Source organism: Vanacampus margaritifer, chromosome 6 (assembly GCF_051991255.1).
Source record: "Vanacampus margaritifer isolate UIUO_Vmar chromosome 6, RoL_Vmar_1.0, whole genome shotgun sequence".
In the NCBI taxonomy this organism is placed as follows: Eukaryota; Metazoa; Chordata; class Actinopteri; order Syngnathiformes; family Syngnathidae; genus Vanacampus; species Vanacampus margaritifer.
The window spans coordinates 3,540,688-3,567,270 of NC_135437.1; the positions used below are offsets into that span (position 1 = coordinate 3,540,688).

At 41.5% G+C, this 26,583-nt stretch overlaps 1 protein-coding gene across 1 annotated transcript in view; it reads left to right on the forward strand.

Moving 5' to 3' along the window:
• Positions 1 to 25,389, forward strand: part of st3gal2 (ST3 beta-galactoside alpha-2,3-sialyltransferase 2) — a 30,191-nt gene extending 4,802 nt beyond the window's left edge. The window contains exons 2-7 of the mRNA XM_077567365.1: positions 5,526 to 5,585; positions 6,393 to 6,526; positions 18,321 to 18,500; positions 18,601 to 18,646; positions 19,900 to 20,019; positions 20,599 to 25,389. Coding sequence (XP_077423491.1) covers positions 5,526 to 5,585; positions 6,393 to 6,526; positions 18,321 to 18,500; positions 18,601 to 18,646; positions 19,900 to 20,019; positions 20,599 to 20,772 — 714 coding nt within the window. The 3' untranslated portion in view covers positions 20,773 to 25,389. The remainder of the gene's footprint in view (positions 1 to 5,525; positions 5,586 to 6,392; positions 6,527 to 18,320; positions 18,501 to 18,600; positions 18,647 to 19,899; positions 20,020 to 20,598) is intronic.
• Positions 25,390 to 26,583: the final 1,194 nt, after the last annotated feature.

The window sequence follows — 26,583 nt, forward strand, 5'->3', positions numbered from 1 at the left end:
GAAATGACGACGAGGCAAGGTACCGGCTGGAGAGTGAGAGAGGTAATGGGGGAGTAAAAGACAGATTTAGTGCTCTCTGATCGGCACTGATGAGCTGCGTGCCGCTCGTGTGTCCCGAAGAGACCAATAAAGACAAGAGAAGGAGGAGAAACAAAGAGGGAGCAGGGGAAATTAAAGAGAAGGAATTAGACATGACGGCACACAGGCTGCTGGGGAAGACGCATGGATAGAAATATAAAGCAACAAAGTGTGTGTCAGGATAAGTGAATCTAGGCCGCCTGCGACTGGAAGAGTGTGGAAATATGGATGACGAGGCAGGAGTTTTATTTAGGTACTTCTTCACACGTATAAATGAACATTTGCCCCTGAGATATGTTGATATTGACGCTACTTAGAGAGTCATAGTTGGGTACTGTCAGCTCAGCCATATTAACTGTAGTAAAGCTATTCGTACCTATCCTACATTGTCATAAATTTGTTAGCAATTTTTGGGCTGCGAAAGCCAAAAGTTAAAGCAGAATTTTTAGTTCAGCCAGTTCTTGAGAATTTAGGTAGGCCTAACTGACAACCACAGTACGTGAGGACGCATGGTGCAGTGTCAGATATGTTAGTCTGCTGTACGGGGCCCCTCAGGGGTTGCTTTTCATCCGAGTCTATACCTTGGGATTCTTCTTTTATTTTTATTTTTTATTTTTTTTGTATGTGGGTGAATAGGTGTATGTGCGTGCGTGCGAGTGTGTGTGCATTCATTAATTCATCTAAAACCTATTTAAAAAAAAATATCCCATACCGTTCCCCTAAACCGAACACTTCCAGCCAGAGTCGTGAGGCCGTCAGGAAACCCGAGAAAGGACCAAAGAAAAGAAAGGAAAGTGAAATCCAGCACCGACCAGACACCACCCACCAAGCCACCAACCAGAGTCCTTCACCAACCCCAGAGACATCTAAATTTCAACAAATCAGGGAGATCTCAAGAGACCAAAGGAGAGAATGAGGAAAGGAAAGAAGGACAGACAAAGCGGAGTGATCCACAGACACCAGCCTCCACCGATTCAATGACCTGAGGAAGATTGTGTCTGAGTTTCGATAGATGCTGGTGTGGTGGATCTGGCGTGCATGAAAATCTCCACCAAAGAGGGGAGCCGTCGACCCCCGCCAGGACAGAGCAAGCGCCACACCTCAGGGCCCCCCAGGCCGTGGCAGCGCCAAAGGACGACCCCCAGGCCCCACAGAGGCCACCGGCCGGAGAGCAAACCCAGGAGCAGGAGCGCCCCCCCACCCCAATGTGGCCCGCACGCCCAACCCAACGCAGCAGGATGGGGCACTGCAGGCCCGCCAGGAACCCCACCGGCCCACAGCCATCGCCCCCCCACCCCCAATCGACCCCCGCCATCCACGCCAACCCATCCAGCCGCCCCCAAACCCCCAGACACCCTTCCACCCCCAGCACCCACTACCACTACGCCACTACCACCCCCCAAACAAGCCGCCCCTACCCCCAATCCCAATTGGCGAACTCTACCCTTAAACCTTGAATGTGACCCCACCCAGTGTATATACAAGTGTGTGTGTGTGATGCATTAAAATTGGGAGCAGGTGAACCGGAGCAGAGGGAAATGATATCACCATGCTCCGATCCACCCGCCTCCCAGGCATGTCAGTGAGTGTATGTGGTGCATTAAAAAAAATAAATGGGGTGGGGGGGGGATGGGGGACACGGACAGGGGAACGCAGCACTGCTCTATACTGCGGTCTGCCCCAACCAATGCCCCCCCCCAACACACAGTTGTGTTGTGCATTAAAATTGGAGGGGAGTTGTAGGGCGAAGACGGTGTTTCCACCCTACCCCACCTCCCCCCAAAGTGTGTTATGTGCCCTATATGTCTATAAAAGTGTATTGTGCAAAACTAGTGCAGTAAGTTAAGAGGAGCGAAAATGAAATTGTTTATGTGGTAAGTCAGTTGTTGTTAGTTCGCCTAGCAAACACAAGTTTGGAGATAAAGGTATCCTACAGTCCAAGATAGCGGAAAGTTTTTCTAAGACTTTAGTCCAGAAATACATAACCGGAGTACAGTACATAACCATAAAGCATGAAAATAAGTGTCTGTAGTGTTTTGTAAACACTGGAGACAAATGTCGGAGTCTGAGAGTCCAATTTTCTTCATCATATATTTAGTAATGTATGTTCTATGAATAATTTTATATTGGATAAGTTGTAAATTTGTGTGTTTTGTCATTTTAAATGCGTTTTCACAAACTTGAATCCAAAAGTCAGATTCCGGAGCTATAGACAAGTCTGTCTCCCATTTTGAGATGGGTAAAGACATTTTATCAGTATATGAAAGTAACTTACATATTTTTGAAAGTTTTTTTGTTGTTGTCGGAGAAAGCTTGGTAATATCTTTAGCTAAAACAGGCGGTTGGAGCGTACCCCGAAGTGTTGGAATTTGTTTCTTTATCATATTTTTAACTTGTAGATAATGTAAAAAATTTGCGTTTTATATTTTTGGAGCAAGGATGTATATGATATAAACATATTATCTGAGAAGAGATGGTGGAGATGTGTAATTCCTTTCTGCTCCCACACCTAAATAAAATGATTGCTTGTTAAGTTGAAAGTCGGGGTTATGCCATAGGGGAGAGAGCCCACAGGGCTCCACTTGGGCTTTTGTAATTTCTAGTGCCTTCCACCAGGCAGTCAGGGTGGCAGAAATCACTGGGTTTTTAAAACAATTATGTCGCTTAATTGATGTTGTAATAAAGAGTAAATCTAGAAGTCTGAGGATATTACAATCCTTCTGTTCTAGTTCCAGCCAACAGTTAGTATCTCTGTTGGGTTGTGCCCATAGAATGATATATTGTAGCTGGTTAGCTATATAGTTGTAAATAAAGTTTGGTGCCTCTAGACCACCTTTGGATTTACTTTTCTGAAGAGTAGATAGACTAATCTTTGCTTTTTTTTTTTATTCACGTAAAATTTTGTAACGGCTGAGTCCAACAACTGGAACCAGTTAGCCGTAGGTTTAAATGGAATCATTGGGAAAAAATAGTTTATTTTGGGTAAAACTTTCATTTTAATGGTGGCTATTCGTCCTATTAGAGAAATGGGAAGATTATTCCAAGTCACTCTAAATGTTATCCAGAAGTGGAGAAAAGTTTAAATGAATTAAATCAGTTAATTTAGGTGAGATTTTTATGCCTAAGTATTTTAAATTACCTACAGGAAATGAGTAGTGTGGGTCCTGGCTTGCAGGGTTCCATGAATTTTCTGTAATAGGTAGAAGTGTTGGGTTCCATGAATTTTCTGTAATAGGTAGAAGTGTTGATTTTGTCCAGTTAATAGAATAATCTGATAACTGTGAGAATTTAGTTATTAAGTTAAATACTTCCCCTAACGAAATAGCAGGCTTTTCTAAATAAAGTAAAATATCATCGGCATATAGATTAATTTTATGTTCTGTTATCCCAGAGTGAATTCCTTGAATCTTTCTTTCCTGGCGTATGGCTAATGCAAGTGGCTCAATAAATGTTGCAAATAATAAAGGGGACAGTGGGCATCCCTGTCTTGTGCCTCTGTGTAGAGTAAAACTCTGAGATATAATCCCATTAGTAGTAACTGTAGCTTTAGGAGAATCATATAATGCTGACACCCAGTCGATAAATGATTTCCCAAAGCCACATTTATTTAAAACAGCAAAGAGGAAGGACCAGTTAACTTTGTCGAAAGCTTTTTCTGCATCCAATGATATAATAACTGCCTTTTTATCATGCTGCTGTGACATGCTAGTAAGGTTATAGAGCCTCCTAATATTATTAGTAGAGTGACAATCTTTAATAAAGCGTGTTTGGTCGCTATGAATGATTGTTGAGATTACTGTTTCTAGTCTAGATGTGAAAGCCTTAGTGATAATTTTAATATCAGTGTTAATTAGTGAGATTGGACGGTAACTTGATGGAAGGGTGGGGTCTTTTTCTGGCTTTAATAAAAGTTTAAATGCTGCTGTATTCATGTGTGGGCGTATGTAACCATTAGTTTTGATTTCTATTACTACTCTTAAGAATAGTGGAGCAAGCATTAACCAGAAGTGCTTAAAAAATATAGCCGGATAACCATCCGGGCCAGGTGCTTTTGCCTTTAGGCATACTATCTAGAGCACTGTGCAACTCGTTTATAGTAAGTGGCGCATCTAACATATCTTTATATTCAGTAGTTAACTGAGGTATATTTAAGCTACTGAGGAATGCCTCAATATGCTCAGGGTTAGGCTTGTTAGTTTCTGAGTATAGGTTATCCTCTGTCACCTTCAGAAGTTCTGTGACGACTTTGCCATTGTCAAACATGTACCTGAGGGTAACGAGCAGGAGTACAGGAGGGTCATCAAGGACTTGGTCAACTTGTGTGAGCATAAGAAATATGGTCCTAATAAATCAGGGATGCACACCTCACCACCCCAAGGCTGTGTTTCTTGTGTAAATGATATTGTAATATCTGTAATAATAATATCAATGCGTTAGATGGATTGCTTTCTACAGTGATTCAGAAGGTTTGATCCTCACTTTCATTATTTATTAATGAAATACAGTGGACCCCACGACTGGACTGGCCCACAAATAGTGAAAATCTGTGTATAATAGATGGCCATTCTAAATGCTTTATTAAATCCAAGGCTAATGACGCCCTATGCTGCACCGGCCCGCCTAGCTTGGCGGGGACCCGTTGCTAAATTGGAAAACATGAAAAGCAGCTTCCGCCAGCAACTTTAACACACAGGAAGCATACTCCGCTCACACTGGTGAACATCTAGGGCTCAGAAAAATACATTGGTGTTCACATAAACAATTACTGTAACCAGACTAGTCATTCATGTCACAGTCTGCTGAGGAGGGCGCATTGCTAAAAGAGATAGGAAACGACTTAACCGAATGGTCAGAAAAAGCTAGCTTTGGTGTACTCCATTGAGAAAGCTACACAAGCTCGAATGTCACTTACTGTATGAGCAATATTTGTTTGTACATTAATGGTTTGGAATGAATGGAATGGTTTGATAAAAAAAATTTAATATGGTATATTATCATTTGCTGCTGTAACCAATCAATTTCCTTCCTGTGTACTCAATTTTAGATTTTTTTTTATTATTATTATGAAAGCTATTAAAGTATTTCGCCCCTGCTGCCACTATTCAGCCCTTCAATTTTTCGTAATTATTCCAGAAAAGCACAATTATTTTACTAGTAAATCAACATCATCTACTAAATCGCTACTTGAAAAATTTCTATCCACTTTAATTTATGACTGCATGTTTTGCTAATCTCATTTATTCTGATGATCTCGGATCATGGTCACATGGGCAGTGTCTTTTCTGTTCCATGCAGTATATTCTGCACACACACACACACGCACGCACGCACACACACACACACACGCACACTTCCGCACACACACACACACACTACTAAATTTCAATTATGTTGTCAGATGTGGTTGCACTGGAGTGCCTGCTAACCATATTTTCTTCTTCCTCTAGATGTTGCAGCCCCAGTTTAAACCGCACAGCATCCAGCAGGTGCTGCTTAGGTTGTTCCAGGTATCTGATTGAATTTGTCATTATTACTTTGCCACTTTGAAATGAGCGAAGCGTAGTCTTTAAAGTGACTAAGCTTCCGCACTTTAATTTCCCTCATAGGATTTTTTTGTTTTTATTTCTGTGAGGCACTTAACTCTCACATCTTTTTTTACACCTTGTTTGGGGTGTGCATCTCGCCACAAAAGACAGTTCAATGCTTTTCTCAATACATACAGTGTGATACGTTTCAAGTTTCTAACTATTTTATTGGGGGATGTTCGATACCACTTTTTTTTTCAGATCGATACCAGTACAAGCACTCAACTGGAGTTGTCACCGATACCAAGTAGCGATACCAATTGTACTTTTGATATATAAAATTTCCCAAAATAAACAATGACATTTTTTTTCTTAATATTGTATTAAATTACTTTTATATTTTTCTAATTTCTCATTTGTAGTTCCTGATTGTAAAATTGCCAAGAGATGACACTGGCAAATACCGGTATCGGCCAACGTTACAAAGTACCCATACCTTGACGTGAAATATCGGCCTGATACCGATACCTTGTATCGTACTCCCCATCCCTAGATTTTAAAATGTAACACTTTGATGTGGTTTGTTAAAATCAAAACCGATTTTCCAGTTTGAATTAGTCTTTGTTGCACCCCACCTCTTTTGCACGTTTGAATTTCAGCCTACTAATTTAAAAACAACATGAAGTTTTAAAATTGGTCTGAGCTTCACATTAGATTATTATTAGTAGTAGTAGTATTGTTATTGTTATTATTATATTAATTTTCCTGCTTATGGTGTGATCATGATAGGTTATACCTGGACGATCCCCATATGGCTCATGGGATCCTGGACGATGCCTACGGTGCGCCGTAGTAGGGAATTCTGGCAACCTGCGCGGGGCTGGATACGGGGGGACCATAGATGGGCACAACTACATCATGAGGTGAGAGGAGATGAATAGTGTGTATAAGATGGACAACAACAAAAAAGTGAGGACACAGATGACAGAAGGATTACTCAGCCTAGCAAGTTACATCATGGGTAAAAGAAGGTGAAGTAAACAGATGTGCATCTAATGCAGTATTTAATCTTAACATTTTGTATGTTCCTATTGGTTGACGGCAGGTCATCGGCTTCTTGGGAGGTCAAGAATCCTAAGAAGTTGAATTATATTGCTTGTGTTTTTCCCACAAGCATGCAGAGTAAATCCTTCTATTTCAATCTCATCTCTCTGTTGTACCGTGCCTAATGCAAATCCCCAAGTTAAAACGTTATGTTCAGTGTTGGGAATAACAGCGTTGAAATGAACAGCGTTGGTAATTCCATCCTTTTTTCATAAACGGAGTAATCTAACTAATTATTCTTCCCATATTTTAAACTGCGTTATTATTATTGTATGTGAAATGTGTTGCGTTACAATTGATGTATTAGTTTCAAGGCTCGAAATAAGCTTACAGTCGTGCGCACTTTTCCGGTCCATTCATGAAAATGTCACTTGCACACAGTTAGAGGCACAGTTGTTGTTGCACCTCGTCACAATAAAGGTGTCTTGACAGCTGGAATGTGTAGGGATTTTTATTTTGTAGGTGCCGCAGGAAGCGTTTCACGACGTGTCTTCTTTCACAATGAACTTGTGAGCAATAGAGTCCACGTCCCTAGCCTGAAAATCATTTAGGGTTTGAAGCTACAAATGACATATATTAGGTGCCACAAATCACCATATATCCCGTATGTTTTTATTATTATTATTATTATTATTATGATTGCTGTAATTGTCAGTGGTAGAACATTATATCTGTCATAATGGAGTGAGACATTTGTGTGATACAAATATTCATAAAATCAATGACAACACTCTTCATAGCCTGGACATATTTTGAATGGTTTGCATAAAGAAATATAATAATAATAATAATAATAATAATATACAATTAAAAAATCCAAATTATTTGGTATAAAACTTTTTTTTAAGTAGTGAAAGTAGTTACTTTGCCTGGTAACAGGTACTTTTATTATGGGTGCCGCAGGAAGCGTTTCACGACGTGTCTTCTTTCACAATGAACTTGTTAGCATTAGAGTCCACGTCCCTAGCCTGAAAATCATTTAGGGTTTGAAGCTACAAACGACATATATTAGGTGCCACAAATCACCATATATCCTGTATGTTTTTATTATTATTATTATTATTATTATTATTCTGATTGCTGTAATTGTCAGTGGTAGAACATTATATCTGTCATAATGGAGTGAGACATTTGTGTGATATAAATATTCATAAAATCAATGACAATACTCTCCATAGCCTGGACATATTTTGAATGGTTTGCATAAAGAAATATAATAATAATAATAATAATAATAATAATAATAATAATAATAATAATAATAATATACAATTTAAAAAATCAAAATTATTTGGTATAAAACTTTTTTTTTTAAGTAGTGAAAGTAGTTACTTTGCCTGGTAACGGGTTACTTTTATTATGGAGTAATTCAATTACTAATTCAGTTACTTTTTGAGCAAGTAATCAGTAACCATAACTGATTACTTTTATATAAAGTAACATTCCCAACATGTTTATAAGTTGGATGGTTACATGATCAGCAATCAATTCACAAATAATATATAATGTTTCTCTTGCTGCCTCTCCTCTGTCTTTAAGACTTTATATCCATCATGGTTGTTGCTAGCTACGTGGTGTGTGTGAGGTCTTTCTCCTCCGACTGACATTTCCATTCTTTGTGTATTTAAATGATCTTTGACACCAATGCCACAAAAGAGTGTGACATGGTTTGTTGCATCTTGTGACAATGACTTGCTTCCTAATGCCAAACATGAACTTAAAGTACTTTGTGGTTACCCTAATAGATCAATTTGCTCAATAATGCTTAGATAGAAGAGGCTTGTTCCGGGACGCACATATTCAAGTTGTCACTGGCAACAGGCATGCTTGGAATTGTTCAGCTGAGGTTGGCGGGTCTGCACTCTACAGTTCTGTGCAACACGAGTTGTTTGTAGTGTCTCACTGTTAAATAAAGAAGAAAAAAGCATATACGGTAAGCATTGCATTCCTAGTAGACATGTGTGGGCAGCTTCTCTTCCGACTGTAGTGTCATATCCCACGTTCACATTTCTGCAATTTGTATTTAAAATGAGCTCTGGCTCATCACCAATGCTGCCCACCTCCTGCCTGTCTGGACAAAATGCTTTATTCACTGTGGCTAGACACTTTCTTGGGTACATAATGTGATGCCGTAATGTTAGTACTATCTGTCTGCATTGCATTATCTTCATCCTACTAAAGCACGTTGCAAATAAGATGGTCATTACTAATTCAGGTCACTATCTCAAAATCAGTGCATCAGTGTTCCATTATTGCCTTCATCATTATTCAATACATTTTAGTCATTGGGCTCAGCCATGTCTGACTATGACATATTCATTTTGGACAAGGAGAAACAAGAGAGCTGTTAAGCCGCATTTTGTAATAACGGTGCATTTTGTAATAAACGTCCAAAATGTAATAACTTTTTCATTTCATTTTGTAATAAAGCCGCATTTTGTAATAAACTTCCGCATTTTGTAATAAACTGCCGCATTTTGTAATAAACTGCCGCATTTTGTAATAAACTGCCCCAACGCATTTTGTAATCAATTTTGCCGCATTATGTAATAAGTTATTACATTTTGAGAAGATTATTACAAAATGCACATGCAACTGAGTGACTTTTTTTTTATTTTTTTTTATGCAATTTCCCTTGGAGCTATGTAGCCCAATAAATCTATGTATGACAGAACACGTTTGGAATTATATAGGCCAATAACTTGTGGCCAAATTCAAAGCTCTACATGGTCTGTTACTCAGCCAGGGAAGGGAGGGCGGTATGTAATCTGATTGGCTGCTGCATCAGTTCTACAAGGATCATGCACTGCTTGCATGCTTAATTGAGACAGCCAACAGAGTTCAACATGATGCCAGGTATGAAAAAACTGTGTCAAATATTATCTGTGTAATTGAATATATGGAAGTATATAGACATGTTGCAGTTGATCTAAAGTTATGTAGATGTTTTGCCCTTGAAAATAAATTATATGACTGAATTTAAACCTGCATTGTCCAAGTTATGCTCACTGCATTAACCTGTCTAATTGCACCGGCCCGCCCGCGGACAAAAAAAAAGGCACAAAATGCAGTTTAGTTTTGGGAGTTAAACATTTTCCCTCTTTTGTCACCCTTGTAGGTCTGCTAATTCTAACCCTGACCTGTACCCTGTTGGGGCTCACTGTAGGCCATGGACAAAAGCAAGCAATGATCGAGGAAATGTACAATGTCATAGTTCGCAAGTTGAGAGGAGAGTTTCATGTTCCAGTTTCTGAACGCACAAGAATTCAACAAAATGCCTTGGTGCGTCTCTGGAGAAATCAAGGGGTCTATTCTCTCAGTGAGGATGGGCAGACACTGCTGTGTGCCGGCAAGCCAGTCATGCTACAATCTAATGTTGATTGTGTTGTTAACTCTTTGACTGCCAGACGTTTTCAGAAAAGGGATGCCGTCAGTGCCAGCCGATTTAAGCATTTTGACTGATCTTTCAAGGTCCACAGAAAATTTTGCGTTTGGACTATGGAAACACACATACTACCAAATGAAAGATTGAACTCTCATCTTTCATCAGAAAAAAAAGTTTGTTTCTACCTTATTCCGTTTTTCAGTAATCAACAATAGAAAATGGTTAGTTTCACCCCAATGCTCTGTTTTGAAACAAAAAACGTAGAAATCAAGCTTTTTGTGAAACGATATTATTTCATGCACTCTAGTTAATTTGACACCTTTTTTTTCCATGAATGATGCCACAAACACCTTAACAGTGCTTTACTACTGTAAAACACTACCACCAACAATGAAAAAGTGTTTTTTGATAGCAAAATACGTTTATTTACATTCAACAGTGTAACAATTTGACAAAACGATTTGGCAAACTATTTACAAATGTGTGCAACCGTGGTACTATTTACAATTGTGTGGATATTTCAAATACAGTTTTTCTTTTTGTAACACTCCCCTGCGTGCAAGTGGACGCAGCAGGATTTACACAACAGATTCGTTTCACTGCGATTTCCCCTTCGCGTGCAGACCCTGTCATGTTTACTTTCAGTCTTGTTTACTCCCTGTCATGTTTTCCCCTTGTCTTGTCATTTCCTGTTTTAGTGTGAAAAGTCTGACTCCTCTCGTTTCTGGTCACTTGCCCTTCCTCGTGTGGTGTCTGTGTCAACCTTGATTGTGTCCACCTTTCCCCATTACCCTCATGTGTCATCCAATCAGTGCCCTCAGCCAGGTGTGTCTTGTCATGTCATTAGTGTTGGTGTATTTAGTCGGTTGTCTCCCCCCTGTCTGTGTCGGTTCATTTTTTGCTGTTGCCACGTTCGTAAGTCTTTCGCCACGTCACGCTGACCTCTTTGCCTTATCCGGATCCATGTCATGTTGTTAGTCTCGCCTTAGTTGTTTTTTCATGTTTTGCTTCAGGTTTTGTTAGTTCCATTTGTTTTGTACTTTGAAGTTAGCTTTTTTTTGATTTGAAATTAAAACCTCTTTTGGACTGCTCCTCTGCCTCCTTGCTCTGCCTTCCCGCATCTGGGTCCTAAGCCCCACCTTATTGACAGAATGAACCGACCAAGATCAGACCCAGCGGGAAGCTTCCGTAAGCGACCGGCTCGTCATCGGTCGACCCGGAAGCACCATCAGCCTGTCATCCAATCCCATTCCATCCAAGTAAGCTCCTTTTCGCGGTATTTGTCTTCTCTTCCCCTTTCACGCGATCAGCAAAACGCACTCAAGTCTCTGCCCTACGACACCATTTTGTCGCCTCAATGTTTTTTAGACTCTGACATCTCCGATGATGAAAATGAAGGTCCCTTTCCCATTAATACACTTACGGATTACAGTTCCGAATCTGACTCCGAATTGGACTTTTTCACCAGCTTAGTTCCCCACATGTTTTCTTCACAGTTTTCATTTAGGGATTATTTTGACACCGGGTCATGTCACCCCTCCTCACCTGGGTCTCCGCCGTGTTCACCACACCGGTCCCCATCGCGTGCACCTCATAGCCCACCGTTACTGCCACGTCATGACATAGTTTCCCCTTTACCTGGTTCCTTACCCACTCCCGTTAGTTTACGTCACGATCCTTCACTCTCGGTATCCTCGGGTTATAGTCTCCCTATTGCTCCTCACTCCCCATGGTGGCAGGCTGATGAGGCTCCGGCTCCGCAGCCTCAAGTCCCTATCGTGCCACGTCAGCCAATGTCCAAAGTCCCCGAACCACGTCAGCCGATGTCCAAAGTCCCCGAACCACGTCAGCCGAAGTCCAAAGTCCCAGAACCACGTCAGCCGATGTCCAAAGTCCCCGAAGCACGTCAGCCGAAGTCCAAAGTCCCCGAACCACGTCGGCCGTCGGAGCCTCAGGTCCCCGAACCACGTCGGCCGTCGGAGCCTCAGGTCCCCGAGCCACGTCGGCCGTCGGAGCCTCAGGTCCCCGAGCCACGTCGGCCGTCGGAGCCTCAGGTCCCCGAGCCACGTCGGCCGTCGGAGCCTCAGGTCCCCGAGCCACGTCGGCCGTCGGAGCCTCAGGTCCCCGAGCCACGTCGGCCGTCGGAGCCTCAGGTCCCCGAGCCACGTCGGCCGTCGGAGCCTCAGGTCCCCGAGCCACGTCGGCCGTCGGAGCCTCAGGTCCCCGAGCCACGTCTGCCGACGCAGCCCCAGGTTCCCGTGCCGGCTCCGACGCAGCCCCAGGTTCTCGTGCCGGCTCCGCGGCAGCCCCCGGTCCCCGTGCCGGCTCCGCGTCAGCCCCCGGACTCCGTGCCGGCTCCGCGTCAGCCCCCGGGCTCCGCGTCAGCTCCAGGTTCCCGTGCCGTTTTCACGTCAGCCCCAAGATCCAGTATCAGCTCCGCGTCAGGCCCAGGTTTCCGTCCCGTTTTCACGTCAGGCCCAGGTTTCCGTCCCGTTTTCACGTCAGCCCCAAGATCCCGTATCAGCTCCGCGTCAGGCCCAGGTTTCCGTCCCGTTTTCACGTCAGCCCCAAGATCCCGTATCAGCTCCGCGTCAGGCCCAGGTTTCCGTCCCGTTTTCACGTCAGCCCCAAGATCCCGTATCAGCTCCGCGTCAGGCCCAGGTTTCCGTCCCGTTTTCACGTCAGCCCCAAGATCCCGTATCAGCTCCGCGTCAGGCCCAGGTTTCCGTCCCGGCTTTGCGGCAGCCCCAGGATTCCGGATCAGCTCCACAGCAGCTTCCGGCTCCGCGTCAGCTCCAAGTTCCCATATCAGCTCCACAGCAGGCCCCGGACTCCGCGTCAGCTCCAAGTTCCCATATCAGCTCCACAGCAGGCCCCGGACTCCGTACCGGCTCCGCGACAGCCCCCGGACTCCGTGCCGCCTCCACGGCAGCCTCAAGTCTTCGTGCCTCGTCGGCCGCCTCGTCGGCAGCCTCAAGTCTTCGCGCCTCGTCAGCAGCCTCAAGTCTTCGCGCCTCGTCAGCAGCCTCAAGTCTTCGCGCCTCGTCAGCCACCTCGTCGGCAGCCTCAAGTCCTCGCGCCTCGTCGGCCGCCTCCACGGCAGCCTCAAGTCCTCGCGCCTCGTCGGCCGCCTCCACGGCAGCCTCAAGTCTTCGCGCCTCGTCAGCCGCCTCGTCGGCAGCCTCAAGTCTTCGCGCCTCGTCGGCAGCCTCAAGTCTTCGCGCCTCGTCGGCAGCCTCAAGTCTTCGCGCCTCGTCGGCCGCCTCAAGTCTTCGCGCCTCGTCGGCCGCCTCCACGGCAGCCTCAAGTCTTCGCGCCTCGTCGGCCGCCTCAAGTCATCGCGCCTCGTCGGCAGCCTCAAGTCCTCTCGCCTCTCGTCGTGTGTCTTGTCATGTCATTAGTGTTGGTGTATTTAGTCGGTTGTCTCCCCCCTGTCTGTGTCGGTTCATTTTTTGCTGTTGCCACGTTCGTAAGTTTTTCGCCACGTCACGCTGACCTCTTTGCCTTATCCGGATCCATGTCATGTTGTTAGTCTCGCCTTAGTTGTTTTTTCATGTTTTGCTTCAGGTTTTGTTAGTTCCATTTGTTTTGTACTTTGAAGTTAGCTTTTTTTTTATTTGAAATTAAAACCTCTTTTGGACTGCTCCTCTGCCTTCCCGCATCTGGGTCCTAAAGCCCCACCTTATTGACAGACCCTACACTTTCTTGCCGGCCTTTTTTTCCGGGGAGTAGCAGGTATATACTGCAGTGTGTGTTTGGCCATGTTGCCATCAAGTCTACTCTCAGGATCATGATACGGTGGTGTTACGTCTGGCTTCCTCATGTCCTTCAGTTCCTATACCGGGTGGTAAGAGATGTTCTGATCCATCTTATCCACTCCATTCGTGGTGGCATCATAGTCCATAACCAGTGTCTTCTCCGTGATCAGACTGTACCCACTCCTCCGATGAATATGCATTGGACTCGGGGCACTCTTCGTCGTCCCATTGAACGTCCGCCTGAACAGAAGTGCTCGGTTGTGCTCCGCGTTTTCCGGCATTAGCATCGCTAACCGGTGAGGCTTTATGACGTGATCATAGCTGCCGCGTCAACGCTTCCAACTTCGGCGTCAACCTCGGAGTCCCCATCATCATCGTCGTCGTCATCAATGTGCCCTTTAGCATTGGTCGATTCTTTTCATCTTTGAAAAAAATGCTCAAGCGTGAGCTGCTTGCAACCGGTCGCCATTATGGCTTCCTCATCCATTGTCCCCTCAACACTCTAGCTCCGCCTCATGTCTTCTACTGACACCTACCCAATCTTGTCCAAAGAGAGTCATCGCTGCCATCTAGGGACCAAAAATAGGCATTATACTAACTAGATCTGCTTGATACTTTCAGCACAGTTGGCCAAGGCTTTTCAGAACCCCCCCCCCCCCCCCCAAAAAAAAAAAAACTTGGCGAACGTCTTTTAACGTCTTTGCCGCTCCTCCGTAGGATTTTACTAATCGCTATTTAACGTTTTTGGCAGTCAAAGAGTTAAAAAGGGTCTAGATGATACTAAGGGTTCTGGAGCAAGAAAGTTGAGCAAATGACTGAGAATGCATCATATTGGCATAAGTGAAAGAAAGGTGCAGGAAATCTTGAACAGAACTGTACCAGGTACCAACTTCAAAATGCAAAGTTTCTGAATAAGCCCTCTTTGATGACCATTCAAGCCAAAGAAGTGCAAGATCAACACCAAATTGACCTATTGGACATGGGAAAAATGAAAATTAGTTATGGTCACCAATCGAGCCTGACTCACTAGATGAGTGTGACCCACCTATCCAGCCTGATGAGCCTGAGGACCCTGTTCTGACTACACCCCTTGTTCAGCCTGTCCTACCAACTGAAATGTTTCAGTCTATTATCAAAATGACCCTTGAGGATGACATGTCAATGCTTGGGACGTTTAACAGAGTGTCTAAACGTTCTAAAGACATTGGAGATCGATTCCATCCATCAATCTATCTAAGGGAAACATTAAGCCGAAGCCTTGGGTTGGACGTCTTTGGAAAGCACACAATTAGCGTACACAGGTTGTACAAAGCAGCAGGGCGCTTTGGTGGTGTGGCATTAAAACTCAAGGAGCTGTTTGGGAAACATTCAAAGTGGTTTATGGCTTGGCTGGTAATTAGACATATTAGACATGGACAATTTGAAATTACGGATATATTTTGGAAATATAAATTTTGTTGTTTGTTTAGCCTTTTGAGGCAATTTCATATTTGTTTAAAATTAATCTTAGTGGAGAAATTTGCTGGTCACAGCAGCTCTCTAAACAAGCAGAAGACACTTACATTGGTTCATTATTATTTTAAATTGGTCGCAAGCCTGCATGTGTTGGTTGCATTTATTTTTGTTGAAAGGTTTTATAAATGCATAAATAAAGCTGTTCTTTACCTATTCATCAGCGTTTCTATTTTGTATGTGCATATGTTAATGTTTACGAATGGATTAAATTTTGATACCCACAGTTTTGTTCTGTATTATAAGAAGCATTATAAAGTTTGTTGGATGTTTATAACTATTCTTGATGTGGTTTTGGTATCCAATAAAAAAAAATCTGGAATTTACAGAATATTCTCTGCTAATGCAACCTTTGAATAGTGTACTGATAGTAATTGCTAAGTACTGCTACTAGGCTAATACAGTGATACTGATAATAGGCTTAATACTTTAAAGTAAAATAAAATAAGATTAACAAACAAATAAACAATAATTTAGAATTGTTATTACGTAATGCACCATGTTATTACATTTTCTAGAGAATAAAAAAGTTGCAAGTGCATTTTGTAATAATCTTCTCAAAATGTAATAACATTACATAATGCGGCAAAATTTATTACAAAATGCGTTGGGACAGTTTATTACAAAATGCGGCTTTATTACAAAATGAAATGAAAAAGTTATTACATTTTGGACGTTTATTACAAAATGCACCGTTATTACAAAATGCGGCTCAACAGAGCTCATCTGTATTATAGTGACGTTCATCAACTCAGAGTGCAAATCACATACAAGGAGGTCATATATTTTGCCTGACAAAGAAGAAACTATAGTTTTAGTCGTGATCTGAATGTTTCACTTGTTGCCCTTTTTTTTTAATCCACAGAAGACAGCAGCCATGGCTTTTCTTTCACTTCCGCCTGTAAAACTGGAAGGGAACATTACTGACTGCTATTTATTCAAAATTGACATCTAGGTTCAGCAGGTTTTTTTGGTAGTTTTTACATTTATATTAACAGCAGAACAACTCAACTCTTTCGCTTACTCATTTGCCAAACGTTCCAATTCTTTAAGTACCATGACTTCACAGCTAATAATGGAACATAATCAATAGTACCTCTACTTGGCATTATGCCAAAGTGTACAATATGAGGAACCCATAAAGAATAACTCTTAGGATCTGCAGCCCCATGTGTCTTTTTAGCACAATATTTATTATTTGAATTGTTCCATGTCAAATCACCCAAAAAATCTGAAATTTTAACCAAGCAGATTTTGATTTGAATGAAACTTGGTGTACTTGTTGATGATAATGGCACAACAATAAATCTCAAATTTTAGGCCAATCGGCGCAGGAGTGTAGAAGCTACAAGATTTTGACTTTTTTGTTTGTTTGTTTTTCAAAAAGGGGCATGGCCACCTTCCTTTGAAGTCCTCAACCCCTGCTCCAATTAACCTAAAACTTGAGATTTAGTATTGTCATCCCCATCAACAAGTACACCAAGTTCCATTACAGGGGAAGTTAAAGTAGCACTAATGAACTTTTCAACCTTAATAAAATATTTTCATAACTCTTCTGCTGAAACATGGACTCAAAACTAGTTGAATGGTACCTTTGCCATGGCCTGAGGGGGTCTGTATCATTTTTACTGGCACTAAACAACTTTGAGGAGGATGGGTAGGAACACTGCCACACAAAAAACTACAAAGGTGCTGACTGCTTTATGGCATACGTCAAAACCTACCCCGGAGCAAAGGACAGTCAAGGATCAACATTGGCCCGGATTTCACTCGCTGGCGTGAGCTAAAAAACGCTGCAATGCGCTTGTCCTCTTAGGAAATGCAGTCTTCCTTCAGACATACCAATACCAATTTTGTCTATATGGCGTCGCCATAAACCAATGTAAACTGAAAGTTCCTTAGTGCAGCATTAATTTGATAACTTCATTAGATAATGTTGAAACAAGAGAGAAAATGTATATGCCTCGATGTTCTCAGTTATAAACTGTGTGGTGAGGGGTTTTAGAGCCTTAAAACATTTATAAAAAATGTAAAACATAAAGCTAACTACTTCGCAGATTTCATTTATTGCGGGTATTTTTTGGAACCTAACTCCAATGGAAAACGAGGAAACACTGAACAATACCTTTAAAAACAAATTTTTCCACTTGCTGTCGACTGAAGATTATATCACCTGGGCTGAGGAAGTGGCTAACGATTAATTATAGCTCACCTGTTTTCTGAGTTTGGTCAGTAAACTGAGCCATGATTGGTGATTGGTCGTTACCTACTTCCTCGGCACAGTTGATGTCCTCTTCAGTCGACAGTGGAAAAATTAAGAATAACTATAATAATGCATTAGATTTATATAGTGCTATTTTGGACGCTTAAAGATGCTTCACAGTGGTTGCATTATTCATGCGATCACACATTCACACTGTGGGGGCAGTAAGCTACTTAAGTAACCACAGCTGCCCTGGGGCAGGCTGATGAAAGTGTGGTTGCCAGTGTGCGCCTAAGGCCACGCCGACCACCACTAAACATTCGCACCTTCCATACACCAGTGTGAATAGCAATGGAGGCAATGTGTGTGAAGTGCCTTGCCCAAGGACATAATGACACTTGACTTGGGAGGAGCGTGGATCGAAGTTATTAATTATAGACAAAATATTAACTTTTTACTGCTGAAAATGGCTCAATGAGTCAAGTATCCTATACGGCTTTTTATCCATCTCGGGACAGCCATTTTGCCACTTGTTGTCAACTGAAAATGACATCACAGATGCTCAGGCAACGACCAATCACGTAGTTGAATCTATGACTGGTTGTTATCTGGGTCAGTCGATCTGCTTGATACGACATGGAATGACCCATTTAACAACACAACGTGTTTCTTCATGAGCAAACCAGGTGGTGCTATTCTTTGCTAGCCACCAGGATGCAAAAATGTCTCCTATTGCTCCCCTCTCGCACTGTTAGGATCAACTTGGCCCCCACGGTGGGCTACGAGGAAGACGCCGGCAGCCACACCACTCACCACTTCATGTATCCAGAGAGCGCCAAGAACCTGGCGGCCAATGTCAGCTTTGTCCTGGTTCCTTTTAAAACGCTGGATCTGGTTTGGATCACCAGCGCGCTGTCTACCGGCCAGATCCGATTGTAAGCGCACCGCACAGTTCAGACACAGTGGACGGTAGAAATCCGTTAATGTCAGTCAATCCAACTGACAGAATGATAATTCAACCTGTTTCTCCTCTAGCACTTACGCTCCAGTGAAGCAATTTCTCCGTGTGGATAAAGACAAGGTGAGCAATTATATGTAGTTATTTGCTAACGTAACGCAACAACAGGGACACGTGTACACACTCCCTTTTGTTGATGAGGGATTAGTTAGGCTAGCAACGATCCCTTTGTTTTAAGTAATCTTCCGCTCACTCTTTAATCCATGAAAATATATAAACTCCACATAATCCCTACCATGTGGAGACTTGGTGGGGACTCTTCCTTCGCCTGAGCACCAACACAGTTTTACAGCCCATTTTGGAGTACAACCAAAAGTATGGATTTGTAAGATTTTCCAAGAGCAGCCTAAAGCCTTGTTTGCTGGCACTGAATGTTACCTGTAGAATAGAAAGTGGAATTTCTCATCTGCTCATTAATTCTGGTTATTCGTTTTCAAGTACGTATACAAAACTTGTGAGTGTTTAACAAGGCAAATTTGTTTTAAGTTCAGTCATAGAATCCGAGTCGGTGCCATCTTGTTTCCATGTTGGTATGTTGTAGACATGGGCCGATTACCTATTAACTATTTGACGGTTTACCAAGGTTTTAAAAAGTCAAGGTTTTAATAACCGCTAATACTTGCGCTCACCGGTAATGAGCTCTTCTTTTCTTTTTTGAGGGGACTTACAAGCAAAGCGCAATATGATTGGCTGCTTGCAAAGTTGAGTAAACCAGGCGCCTCTTTGAAGTTAATTGCCTCCAATTACCTTTTTTTCCCCCCTTCTTCTTGTGAGCAGAAATGGGAGGGGTGAGCAGTTATGCATGGTAGAGAAGGTGCTACGGAGCCAGACAAAAGAGACACTGTGTAAACATAGATGTGTTTTGTTGGTTAATGTGCATTGTCGTAAAAATAAATAAATAAATGAAATACAAACATTGTGCCTGCGGGTACTAGTTAGCCCAAAAGACAACATGAGCAGCCCACAGGTCTTTTCTTAAAATAGCTCACCAGTGATAGGACACTGTGACTTATTGAGAAGAATTAGAACAGAAAAATAATCCATCTATCCATTATCTGAACCGCTTAAGAATATTAACTTTTACTTAAATTCAACATTTAAATTTAATTTTTTTCTTTTTTTTCTTTTTTTTTTACCAAATATTGTTTTGTTTAAGGGGACAGTCAACAACCATTTTGGAGCTGTAATATTAATACTTGTGATATCATAATATTTTTTTCTTATATCGTTAGAATCTAATATTGACCCATGCCGAGTATGGTGAATGAATTCTTTACAGCAATAACAAATGGTTTCTTTTTATCGTCTATATGCAGGTCCAAATCTTCAACCCAGCATTCTTTAAATACATTCACGATCACTGGACCAGGCATCATGGCCGCTACCCATCCACAGGCATGCTAGTGCTCTTCTTCGCTCTGCACGTCTGCGATGAGGTCAGTGAAGAACAATATCGTCATGACCAACATCATCTTCAGAATGTGAAGGAATTACCATTAATTGTAATCGTTTGCGTGTTCAAATAATTGCAAGATGAGATTCTGGTGGAGAGGGTCCTTGCAAGGTTGGTTTATTACAGAGATCTCTGGTCACACAGTTAGACATCACCCAAGCAGTGTCATCCAATGTGTGTGTCTTCTTTTGCCCACACAGCCTCTTTATTCAAAACATGAGGAAACGCCTCTGTCATCCCGTGACGCACAGAATGAGTTTGCATTTTCCCAGTAAACTAGATCGTCGTTGAACTTTTGACAACCGGATTTCTAATGAACAGCAACTAGACTTCTTAGATAAACATAGAAACATTTTAACTTTCTCATTTCTGGGAAAACAGTACAAAAGATAGCAAGAATGTCAAAAGCATTACTCACACAGGTTATATCAGGTCAACATAATTACACCTTCATCAACACATCTATAATGAAATGTAAAACAGGTAAAAAGTAAAATAAACCAATAAAAATGTTAATAATGTCAACAAATGTCACATGTGCTTCCGCCGCCGCCGTTTCCAGGTGAATGTGTTTGGATTTGGTGCGGACAGCCGTGGAAACTGGCACCACTACTGGGAGCAGAACCGCTACGCTGGAGAATTCCGAAAGACGGGGGTCCACGATGCAGACTTCGAAGCTCAGATCATTCAACGACTGGCTGAGGCTGGAAAAATCACAGTTTACCCGGGAAAATAAGTGCTTCACCAGAGATGGTGTGTTAAACAGTCACAACTGAGTTGGGGTTTTTCAGCAGGTGATGCGAAAAGGTCACTGATGTGTCCCATCATATCAGATTCAAGCCCTCCAGCTAGTAACTAAATGTTTGGATGTGGACCAGCGCTCCCAACATATCGATCTGACTGAGGCTGTGCTCACACGAGCCTCAGGGGTTCACCTCTCATCAGAGCGGAGCCGTGTTTGGTATTCACATTCTTCAACTCAGGAGTGAAAAATAGAGCCGTCAAACAAACAGTGACATTGACTGCTACTGAGCTTGGCATTGAAAGCGCTCAAGAGAGAATCGTCACATTCTGTCATGTTCTGCACTCACTCAATCCTTTATATAGATACAGATTGCCTTGAGCAGGAAAGCGCAGCATCAGCACTTCCGTGGACTATTGTTCTCCAACCAGTGTTTCCAATAGCAACCATCTACTGAGCTGTGGATGTTAACCAACACACAGTGCAACACTGTGAAGGTGTGCAGACAGACAGTAATGACTCACCGCGCATTTTGTGGCACCAAATGAAGCACACAGTGAGATTTTTCATTTAAGATATTTGAGGCATTACTCAGTTTGGATGGAAAGGAATGACTATTGTCTGACATGAACTTTGTTGAAAAAAGAAGATGAGAAAAATGAGACCCATCACAGTGAAAGTTCCAAGCGGACCTTGTTTTGATTGCGTGTTTGGACGGAAGCACGCTGGTCTCGGATCAGACTTTTAATAATCCCCATGTGGTGTCTAATTTAAGAGCCCAAGCACGACAAAGCCAGCGGGGCACACATCATCATTTGGTCCCAGTTTGTGTTGTTTTGCAAGTCGTGCTGCGACTTAAGGCTCTCAGCAAATTGTGCTGCATTTCATGTTCAAAGGACTCCAAACGGACTTTTGGATCCCAGTGGATTTAGCTCATTCTTGAATATTGGAAACCATCTGGATGTGAAATTGTTGTTGAACATGATAGTTGCATCTACTGCTAGCCCTGCCAATTCAATCTTCAGCTGTCTCTTGAGGGGGTATAACGTCACCACACGCCTTAGATATCACCATTTACCTGCACGCGTTTCGTTTTTCATGACGATATTGAATCCTCTGCTTCAGAATGTTTTATTTCCAATGTTTCATTTTGACTATTTTCTATGCTTTCTAACTGTTGCTGCGCTCTCAAATAATGTTTACTTTATCGCTCCCTGGGGAAAAGAAATATCACATTTAAGTGTGCATTTGGGGAAATGTTTTATGTGCAGCTCCATAAAAAAGATCAACAGCACTCTCATAACTGCATGTTAAATTAATAAGCATAACCCAAAGAATGTTCTCCAGCAAACTGCTACCTATACACTTCAAATGGTTACATTTATTTGGCTTGAGATTTAGACATAAAAATGACCACGTCACATACCAGCTAGTGGCTCGCCCAAACTCAGCTGGGATAAGCTCCATCGCACCCGCAACCCTAGTGAGGTTAAGCTGTACAGAGAATGGATGGATGGACATATCACATACTCAGCAGGCACCTCATTAGGAACACAGACAAATGCAGTACAACACAGAAGCTATATTAAAATTCAGACTGAATATGACAGTGGTGTAAACATGTTCAAAACAGCTTTCAGTATGATGTAGTGGCATCACCGTGTGCAATATTTGAATTTAAACAGTTTCTCGTTAAATGGTGTACGCAACATTCAACTCATTACAGATATTATCTGCATATCAACAATGAACAAAAATTCTAATGAAATACCATCCATAAAAAGAAAGTAACATTGGCTACTAAGAGAAACGATTACCATGAAACAGTTTAAGGTTAAAAGGTAGACAGGCTAAAATAGAGAAATCAATCTCAGTAAGTCATACCTTTTATTTCAATGAGCATCCATCGGTGTCAAATTTGACCTCAATGGCTACTTTTCTCCTGACTCTTTACTATTGCCATGACAAGCTTCTGGCGGTGATTGGCAAATAAAACAAGTAGCACATTCAAGTACACGAATAATATCCACCTTAATTGCATATTAATATATTTTATCTTTGGTTGCTCCATGCTGTCTGTCATTAATTCTTATCATCCCCTTTGCACACGGCAGCTTTTAAAAATAGATTTTCATTTGTTTTTAGGGACAAGAGTGGCTGAATTAGGACATCAAGTTCTGTAGTCGTGACTCCTTGCCCACACGTAACATTCAAGCTTCCGTGCCTTGTCCTGCCACGCCGGACACATCAACCTGAGAGCCACTCGGTCGCAACAACCATCTGCTAAGCTTTGCATCTTTTAGCTTTACGCTAACTGACACACACTTGCTGTAGGTCTGCTGGCTGTGAGCTGTGCCTTCTGCGCTGTATACCGTACATACACAAACATATTCCGCCGCCATCCTTTGAGACATGCTTTCACCCTTGCCGTATTTCTTTTTTTATTTATATATAAAGATGACCACAGGTAACAGAAGAGGTTGTGGGTAGATGATAGCCCTATGTGTAATCCATTGCTACGTTTTTGTATAAACTGCAGTGCACATTTACAGTGCCAAGAATTATACTTACCTTGTATTGCATTTCATATACTGTAGTTGTTCACTACTCGCTCAATAAACAATAAATATTCAAGGATAAGACATATCTTCAGTGATAAAATGGGTTCCTGGTTCCATTTTTTCTTGGTACATGCAGTGGATGTCTTAAGTTAACATTTATTTTATGCCAAAAATAAGACCAAACCTAAGCTTAGGAAAAAAATGTATTTTCAAATTACAAATGATAAAATTTTACTATTTTCGATTTTAGGGTATCTGCAAAGCTCATACTTTGTTATATCTGATCATTCTTTTACTGTAAAAGTGCTCTGTATTGCGTGATTGCGAAGACATTCCTTGTGCTGTCATCACCCCACGGATTTTCAAGTAGAATTAGCTCGAAGCTCGAGCAAAACTACATCATTAAGTCGGAAAAGGTTTTCAACCTTATTCCATGAAGAAAATGAGCGATTGTGGTGAACTTCCAGCAGTCTCGACATCTTGACCATTTTAATCTTGTCTGCAGATTTCGAGAGCCTCTGTCTGATAAATGTTATGAACTTGCTTCTTCATTTTTTTAGCTTGTGTTTTTGTCCCTCTAGAACGGATAAACCTTATTTTGTGTTATTCATTCAGAGACACATTAATATGCGTGAACTGAATACTAAAAAACATTTAAAACAGGACTTTGAAAGAGATCATTTTATTCTCAACACTGACAATACCTAAACGTAACACCAGCGTTGTTGTGATGTTTTGGGTCCAATACAAAAATGTTCTTTTGACAAAATGTGCTTTTTTTTTCTTATCATTTACTCAACAAGCATTTTTCTGGGGGTTCCAACATTTTATACCCTTTGTATGTTATTAATATTTGTATTAGTCATTTGTTTGCAAAGATGCACCTTCCAGCTTGGAGGATTATTCATCACAATAACATTACTATTAAATTGTTGTTTGTATGGTTTCAGTTTTCTTTGTTCCCCTGATGAAAAGTATCAGGACAGCAGAAGTGAAAATCCAGGTCCAGAAAGTAAAATGCCCACCACAGTTTGGCTAGCGAGCTCCCTAGCTAGCTCCCTGGGTGCTCGGTTACCTGCTAGGGAGCTAGTTAGCTAGCACAAGGGGCTAAAGCCAAACCGTGGCGGGCTTTGTACTTTCTGGACCTGGATTTGCCACCTATGCAGGACAGTAAATAATAATTAATATTAGATGAAAAAATAGTGAGGATGGGACATCTAATGTAGGGATCTTTGGGAGTCTGAGCATAAAATTATTACAACTGACTCTACTTTCATTAGTATGTTAAAGAGAATGTGTGTAGATTTTAAAAAACAATACTTTTCAATGTTCATTCATTTTAAAACCTATGAATTTCAATAATGTTTAAAAAAAAATTTTTAACAAGTTAACGTAGGCCTATATTGTTTTGTTATATAATCATAGGTAATCGCTAATTCTATTACATAGGTCACGTCATGTCTTACAGGAGGCTGACATGTTTGGCCGCCATCTTTGGGCTATGGATACCCAAGGGAGAACTTAGCAAACGTAGTAATTGGTGGAAGACTTGCGAAGTGTGGTCTCTCTATAGCACCGTTGTGTCCGTGCTTCAAAATGCACACGTAAGTCATTGCATTATATTAGTTTGCCACTAGATGGCACTAAATTCTACACACTGTTACTTTAAAGCCGGACCAAAACAATAATGGACAGTTGATGTACATACATACAGTATGGTCACTCCCCATGTATTATCATCACAGATGGGTAAAAAAAAAAATCATGTTTGCATTCACTATGGCTGCATCTAGCTTTATTGCATTGCAGGCAAGCAAACGTGTTACAGAGGTTGCTCATACATGACAGATATATTGCAAGACAGAAGTAGAAATAATTTAGCTGAAACTATATCCATCATAAAGTTCCATCCTGTTGTAGCAATCTGTCATCAGCTAGCGATTGGTAGCTTTCACATGTCATTTTTCATCAGCCTGTGTAAGAAAACTCAGTCTTGTACATGTTGTCACTCCACTTTGTATCTTAGGTTGTAAAAATAAAAGCTTCTTCAAATAAAGTATTGGGTTGTGAATTTCAGCAACGTCATTGGAGTCACCATACGATACATATCGATGACATGTATCCTGGTACATGGCCATCAAGGTACGTATCTTGATATTTTAAACAAACATTTTTATTAAAAGGGTCATAAGTATCCCCAAATTATATTTTTATTATGCTGGATGGTAAAAGTGTTTTCTTCCTCTAATGTGAGCAGTGCTTCCAGTTTACCACCACCCGAAATGTGCACGCACTGCATAGCAAGGACGATCATGCATGTTCTGCTTGAATGCAACAGCAGAGGTGGGAGGGCTGAGGTGGATCAAACCATTTTCTAATGTAATGTGCGGGGGGATACTTTATTTTTGTTGTTTTAAACTCTATGGTTTATATATATTATATCATTTTTTAGCTTGTTAAAAAGAACACAGTAAATATATATATATAATTGGGACACTATACAAATTGTGAATAAAAACTGAATGCAATTATGGGGAAGTGCCAAATTTTAACATTTTATTAAGAATAGAACAGAGAACCGGTCAAAAGTTTAAACTGAGAAAATTTATAATTTTAAGGGAAAACTATGTTAATTTTAAATTCCATGGTGTCAACAAATGTCCAAAAAGTTGGGACAAGGCCATTTTCACCGCTGCGAGGCATCCCCTCTCTGAAAGTGATTATTATGCCTGGATGGGAGCATGTTGTTCTCGAATCTGAACATACCTTTCTGCATTGACGATGCCTTTCCAGATGTTGAAGCTGCCCATGCCACACGCACTCATGCAACCCTATACCATCACAGATGCAGGCCTATAAATTGAGTGCTGATAACAACTTGGGTTGGCCTTGCCCTCATATATATATATATACACACATACACACCCTATTGTACCTATCAAGTAACATCTTTTTTTTTTTTTTTAATTAAAGGTATGGTCCAAAGGTTTTGTTTTGATCTGTCTTAGACGTTTCTGGGTTTCAACGCTTTCCTTCCAGCCTAGTCACGGAGGAAAGCGACGATCAGTGGCATATACAAATTTAGCTGTGTGAACGCACGTTCCTGATTGATTGGCTGCTTTCACGCTCGTTCTTGTTGCATGCTTCCTACATTTAAGAATCTCCACAAATAATATGAAGAAAATCTACCTACAGTGGACAGCAACTGGATAGTTAAAAGTTAATTTGTCTACTAGGTAACAAC